Genomic DNA, 6,645 nt, shown 5'->3' with positions numbered 1-6,645 from the left:
AAAGTCTTAATGAACAAACCACCCATCAAGTTTTATTGTTCAGTCGGCTTGATTTGTACTAACCAGTTAAACTATCAGTTTTTTTACGTCCCTTAGTAAGAAAACGAAACCAAAAACTAAGCAATATGTAAGCAGCACACGCAAAACTGTTTTTACTGTTCAGTCGTTGTGTTCAGTTCGGCCGAGTTGAAAAACTTAAGCTGGAGGTCCACACCACGCGTTCTACGCGTTTTCGCATTCTATGCGGCTGTCAAAAAAGTAGAATTAATGTATTTATTTGGTGCAAGTTACACGCACAAAAGCGTAGGATGCCTTGACGCATAGAACGCGAAAAGTAGATCTACTTTCTACTTTTGTAAGCATCACAAGCGGCGCGCGTACAAAACAGCTGATTTTGACAAGTTGTTTTGTTTTAATTTGTTTAAATTTTTTGATGAACAATGGAGGAAAAATTAATTGAAGCTGTAAAAAAACATGAAGTTCTTTATAAAAAAAGCTCGCTTCTTTATAGAAATAAATTCAAAAGAGCAGCTGCTTGGAAATCTATTGCCGAGGAATTAAATGTGCCAGGTAATAACATATACATAAATTAAAAAATAGTTGTTTTTACACTTTCATGACGGTATTTTGTATTGCCTTTTTATTATAGAGAACGTTTGCCAATCTCGTTGGAAGACTCTGAGGGACCGATTTGTTAAAAAATGTGCTGAGAGCTATCATGCCTCTGGTAGTGCTGCAGAATTCGAGGAAAACCAATGGCCATACCAACAGCAAATGGAGTTTCTGCGCGAACATATAAAACCACGAAGGTAATTTATGTTTGTGTATTAAATAGGGAATAAAATGATTTTTTCCTTTCCTATTACAGAACAATAACAAGCTTGACTTCAACGCAACCAATTCGTGAGAAAAATGCTGATGAAAAAAGTGCAGATGCATCGTATTTTACACTTTTGGAAGAAGACCGCTCACAAAGCATTGAGAGCCTTGTAGATGTATGTATGTATACAAATATTTGTTAAATTATTCACTAATTTGAAAATTTTTGTGTACAGACGTCATTTTTAGATGAGGATCTGACTAATTCACCACCAGTTAGCGTACCAACTTTGGATACTGAATCCAGCTCCTGTCCAGTTGATGTGCCACATAGCAGCCGAAAGAAGCCAAGACGGGAGAATGATAGCGAAGCCTTCAACGAATTTTTGAATAAAATGACAAAAATAGCAGAAACTCGGTTTGCCGTTCCATCATCTCAAAAAGAAAGTGGGCCGCATGAAGGTTTTTTTTCTATGGTGCGAGAAATTTTCGATTATTTACCCAGTGATGTCGTTAAAGAAGCCAAATTTTTTTTCATAAATTATTTGCGTGACCAAGTGGCAGCAAATAAAAAAGACTGATTTTTCAAACTTCTATCTAGATGTACCTAAATTAAAGAAGTATATTTTAATTTTTTCTTTGAAAAACAAAATGATTTAAAAATGAAACAAAAAGCATTTAAGTTTACAAAAAAAATTAATATTTTATTAGCTTTAAAACATATGAATTTTGAAAAGCAAAAAATAAAACGATCTTTAAATTTAAAATTAAAAAAATAATTTAATTTTTTATATTTTATTTTTATAAAGATATTCACACAAAATGTCTCTTAGCTGGAATGCATTTCTAGTTGAATTATTAGAAGAGAATTTTGGGCCTTTTTCCAATGGCTGGGTTTCTTGCCTCCACAAGCCTTCCGTAACTAAACCGTCTTTTTCTCGGTCTACAAAATCTGGTGGGCAATATGTTGCATCGTGCATTTTTAAGTAATTGTGCAGTAAAACCGTGGCGCATACAACTTTTTCAGCAGACTCCGGTAACATATTCAAGGTTCCACGTAAAATTCTCCACCGTGCTGTCAAAATACCGAAAGCATTTTCTATGGTCCTGCGGGCTCTAGATAACCTTTTATTAAAGTTTTGCTTTTCATCACATAACAAGAGTCCGGGATATGGCCTCATGATGTATGACTTAAGAGGAAAAGCGGCATCCCCAACTAAATAATAAGGAAACATGACTTCGCTATTTGGCAATATTGTGTCCGCTGGAAAATTTAAGTTTTCTGATCGCAATAGCCTTCCAAAATCCGAATGGGTTAGCACTCCACCGTCGCTTTGGCTTCCATAGGCACCTATGTCAACCGCAGTGAATGTGTAATTCGCATCGCACACACCCATTAGTACAATGCTATATGTTCCTAAAAAACATAAATTTTAAATAACAAGTAAATTTATAGTCTATATTATAGTTTATAGTCTAGTCTATTATCTAGTCAATAGTCTAGTCTACTTTATAGTCTAGTCTAGTTTATAGTCTAGTCTATAGTCGTGTCTATTATCTAGTCTATGGTCTAGTCTATAGTCTAGTCTGTAGTCTAGTCTAATCTATAATCCTGTCTGTAGTCTAGTCTATAGTCTAATCTATACTCTAGTCTATAGTCTAGTTTATAGTCTATTCTAGTCTATAAATCTAGTCTATAGACTAGGATATGGTCTAGTCTACAGTCTAGTAAATAGTCTTGTCTATACACCAGTCTAGTCTAGAGACAAATCTTTTTTGATGATGGTTAAAAAAACATAAAACCATACCCTTATAATTGTAATAATTTGAACCTGAATGTGGTGGACATGTTATGGCGACGTGTTTGCCATCGATCGCCCCCACACAATTCGGCAAATTCCACATATTTTTAAAATCCTCCGCTATTCGCTCCCATTCATACGTGTTTGGTAAGGATAGGTAAATTCCACTTAATTCATTCCATATAACCTCACACGTTTCCAAAACGATTCGTCTTACTACGGTCACAGACATTTTAAACGTCAATGAGAGGTATTGCCTACTAGTGCCATGCGCTAAATAACTGAATGGGAAACAATTATAGCATTATTTAATAACATACATAAATTTAAACTTACATTAAAGTTAGGAAGAGCCGACAGTCCGCTGGTATAGCTCTCGCTGAGTTCTTCTCAAGTTTATTCTTCAGAATTGTGAACAGACAGTCAAAGATGTCTGGAGACATTCTTGTTGCTATCCGGAACTGTTCATGGTCGCTATTTTTTAACTTTAGGAAAGTTGCGGCAAAAAAACCAGACACATCTCGTTCCAAGTACAAAGGACGCACCCAAAATCGTCGTTTGTTCTTTTGGAGCTTATTGTACACACTTGTGGCACAATATATTATATTCACAAACTCAATTAATTCTATAAATTCTTTAAAATTTTCAATTTCATTTGCCATTTTGGTACGAAATGTTTAATTCAAATATTTTCAATCAAATGTTTTTATTTTGTTAACAGCTGATCAAAACAAATATTGGCGCGTAAAAAGCGTTGCATGTAACTTGAAGCGTAGAATGCGAAGAAGGTATGAAATGCACGCAACGCTTTGACGCGAAAACGCGTGGTGTGGACCTCCAGCTTTAACATGGCCGCTGCTTGTGTGTGTGGCTGCTGAAGAAAAACAAAACCACTTGCAAGTTATTGCAGGAATGTGTTGACACAGTTGACTGACTTCAGTTAGCTTGTAAGGGGAAATTTTAACGAGTTACTATTTTTTAAGCATGGTACTAAATTTAGTCAAATATTTAGTAATTTGCGACTGCAATTAGCAGTTTTTTGAAACCCTGATTTTGTATATATAAATCGTTATACGGAATTTTACTTCTGAAAATCACTTAATACCACTTAATTCATTATTATATGATTATATCCAGATAAAATTCGACATGAGTATGTATAGATAAATCATTATATTAAAATGTATACAACTGGCCTATTAATATAAAATTTTATGAACCTAATCAAAATTAGTTCCACCTTCCCTACGGAAACAACAATTCTGTCAAGTTATCTAAAAATTAGATAGTTAAATGGGTTTTAATAAAAAGTAGCTTGCTAATGGAGGGTATTTAAGATTCGGCGCAGCCGAATATAGTACTCTAACTTATTTTCCTTAAAAAACATTTTATTTGGTGTTTGTTTTATTAAAAAATGTATTTAATTAATTTGAAAATAAATTTTACAGTATGTGGAACGTATTTGACAAATGTGGTGTGGGACGTATTTGGCCGACGAATTTAACTCACACCCTTAAACAATGATGAACACATTTTTTAACAGTTCTTTTGAGTTCTGGTGGGTAATTCTCGCAGTCGCACAGTGGGGCAGAATGGAAATTTTTTGGAAATAAATCTGGCATTTCTAAACGGCTGATCCGATCGGGATAAAATTTGGCGTGAGCGTAGCCAAGGAGTATTCGAGTTTAAGTTTTGAAGATGAACCCTGCAGATGCCCCAGGGACGGCGCTGTGGCGGCTCAAAGTAGGGTACCTACGACATGTAAAATTTTTAAACTCGTGCCATTTTTTTGTTTTTCACCCAAATACAAAGATTTTTATATTTTGTGAAAGCGCTCGACGAGATCTTGAAAAAACATGCTTGGACATACTACTTATCTCTTATAATATCCGAGTTATAGGCATTAGTGATACAAAATTTACCATACCTTGGTCCGCCTTTTTTTGAATACCGGGCGTAATTTTGGACCAAATGGACTCAATTTTTTCTTGTTAGTTAGACAACAAAATTTCCAATAATATACAAAAAATTTCAGATCAATATCGTTTACAGATCCAAAAATATACGTTTTTTAATTTAAAAATTCAAAAAATTTTAGATTTTTGGCGTTTTTTTGCCAAAAATGTGTCTTAACTCTTTTATTAATAAAATAAAATTTTTATTAAGAACGTATAACAATTTTATAGTTTTCTAAAAGGTATCTTTACGCAAAACGCTTTGGCGTAAAAAACTTGTCCTATTTTTTGAAAATGTTGCCACTGCGTCCTTCCGAATATGACCTATTTTTTATCAAAACTTCAACTTTGGGCGACATGTTCTAAAATCCCAAAGCTGGGATCAGAAAACTGAAAGCAGTTTTGGAAACCTCAATATGTTTTCTATTTACTCCAAAAGTATTTTCCCAGCCCTGAAAGAAATGTGGACCCTATGGACAAAAAAGTAAAAAATCCCATTTTTGGGATTTTCATTCCTATTTTTGGGAATTGCGGGATGCCCTTTGACCTTTTCAATTTTTTTTTTTGCATTTTCTTATTTGAAATGACAAATTTAACAAGCGTTGAAAATTTCATTGAGTTTTGTTCATAAATAAAGATTTTGTCATATATTACATATTTGTTTAATTTCTAAAACTATGATTTATATCAAAATTTTAATAGGATCGCAGATAGCTACAACAATTTAGTCCATATTTATCCCTTAATATCATTTTTTAGTTAGATATGGAAATTCTCGACCCTTTACAAAAAATTTCAAGCCAATATCTCAATTACATTCAAAAATATGTTCATTTAAACCTGTGTCCTTTAATTTCATCTTTTTCATATTTTAGTATTAAGTATGACAGAACATACATTTGGTGTTGAATAAAATATTTGGACAATTTTTAAAAATTATTTAGTTAATTATTTTATTATAATATTGTATATACAATAAAAAAATTATAATTTTATTATGAGCCACGCACAACAACACCTAAATCACCCCACACAAATTACCTTTCCCGCCCACCGAAATATAAAACACAATTTAATACAATATCATCAGTTAGTATAATAGCTTTTTTTATTTGAACTGTTTATCTTAAACATAATACAATTAATTCTTACAACCTACTTATATAGTTAATTCCTAACACTACTTATTTTCTATAAAATAATATGTCATATCGGTATACATATCCAGAAGGTAATATAAGTCCTTTAAATCTTCCTTGTTTTGAGATGATAGAGTTTCATAACAAATCCATCTTTTTCGCATAGTTGAAAGAACAGGATCAGAAGATAGAAGTAAACTATTAAAAATATCTTCATTCTGTGATTGCCTGGAGCATTTTCTTGAGCTGAATAGTTGAACATGCTTAAAATCTCGATTCCTCGCTTCCTGGGCTTCTTCTGTTAACTCTCCAAGTGGAAGAATATTCGATTCAATTATTATTTGACCATGACACAATACTTTGTGTACTGTTGGTGTTAGTTCCCTCCATGGATACAGAGATACAAGTAATTTAGAAATTTCAGATGTGTATTCCCCAAATCGATTTTCATTAATTTTATGTTTACTATTCAGTGCCATTAAAATAGTTTTAACTCTTCGAAGCAACTCCTTGTCGATTCCAGTTATTTTTGAAGTAATTTCAAAATCACGAAAAAACCTTCTCGACGTATTACCGTCATTTGTACTACCGCAACTTGAAAGTGGTTTGTCGATGTTTAATCCCATCTGAACTTTAAATTCTTCTTGGATTCTGCTTTTTTCAGCAGCTCTCAGTTCTTTCAATTCTTCATTATTTTTTGTTGATTTAGTAGGATAGTTTGTTTTTTTTTCCTGGATCGCCTTGTATGATGGTAATATATTGTGTCCTTTTTCATGCAGAGCTTTCCTTAATATTTGGTACTTATTTCGACTGAGACCCAGTTCCAACATAAGCGCTATTGCTTCCTCTTCAGTAAAATTTGATTATGATGTTGGAGTTGGTATACTTTCCATAATTCGCTTAAGTCGTTTTGGTGATGCATTAGGAAGA

General features: G+C 33.1%; 2 protein-coding genes across 2 annotated transcripts; one reads left to right on the top strand and one right to left on the bottom strand.

Moving 5' to 3' along the window:
• Positions 1–440: 440 nt before the first annotated feature.
• LOC119602899 (transcription factor Adf-1-like) lies at positions 441–1,400 on the top strand. The gene is made up of 4 exons (XM_037954698.1): positions 441–570; positions 650–809; positions 869–995; positions 1,056–1,400. The coding sequence occupies exons 1-4, from the start codon at positions 441–443 to the stop codon at positions 1,398–1,400; spliced, it is 762 nt and encodes a 253-aa protein (XP_037810626.1).
• A 207-nt stretch (positions 1,401–1,607) lies between these two features.
• LOC119602898 (protein ALP1-like) lies at positions 1,608–3,283 on the bottom strand. Its single transcript, XM_037954697.1, has 3 exons — positions 2,958–3,283; positions 2,628–2,902; positions 1,608–2,236 (listed from the first exon to the last, which is right to left on the bottom strand). Exons 1-3 carry the CDS (start codon positions 3,281–3,283, stop codon positions 1,608–1,610), a joined length of 1,230 nt encoding a protein of 409 aa, XP_037810625.1.
• Positions 3,284–6,645: the final 3,362 nt, after the last annotated feature.

Source organism: Lucilia sericata, unplaced genomic scaffold (assembly GCF_015586225.1).
Source record: "Lucilia sericata isolate MDLA Ls3-8-SP2 unplaced genomic scaffold, ASM1558622v1 Contig000263F_arrow, whole genome shotgun sequence".
NCBI classification, from domain to species: Eukaryota; Metazoa; Arthropoda; class Insecta; order Diptera; family Calliphoridae; genus Lucilia; species Lucilia sericata.
Note: the sequence above shows the minus strand (reverse complement) of the source record. Positions and strands in the feature narration are given on the sequence as shown.

Bases quoted from the DNA above. Each gene is read 5' to 3' on its own strand.
- LOC119602899 (XM_037954698.1), top strand. From the start codon at position 441: ATGGAGGAAAAATTAATTGAAGCTGTAAAAAAACATGAAGTTCTTTAT. The intron at 571-649 runs GTAATAACATAT...TTTTTATTATAG, and splicing joins CGAGGAATTAAATGTGCCAG to AGAACGTTTGCCAATCTCGT. The intron at 996-1,055 runs GTATGTATGTAT...TTTTGTGTACAG, and splicing joins GCATTGAGAGCCTTGTAGAT to ACGTCATTTTTAGATGAGGA.
- LOC119602898 (XM_037954697.1), bottom strand. From the start codon at position 3,283: ATGGCAAATGAAATTGAAAATTTTAAAGAATTTATAGAATTAATTGAG. The intron at 2,903-2,957 runs GTAAGTTTAAAT...TTTCCCATTCAG, and splicing joins CGGCTCTTCCTAACTTTAAT to TTATTTAGCGCATGGCACTA. The intron at 2,237-2,627 runs GTATGGTTTTAT...TATGTTTTTTAG, and splicing joins AAATTATTACAATTATAAGG to GAACATATAGCATTGTACTA.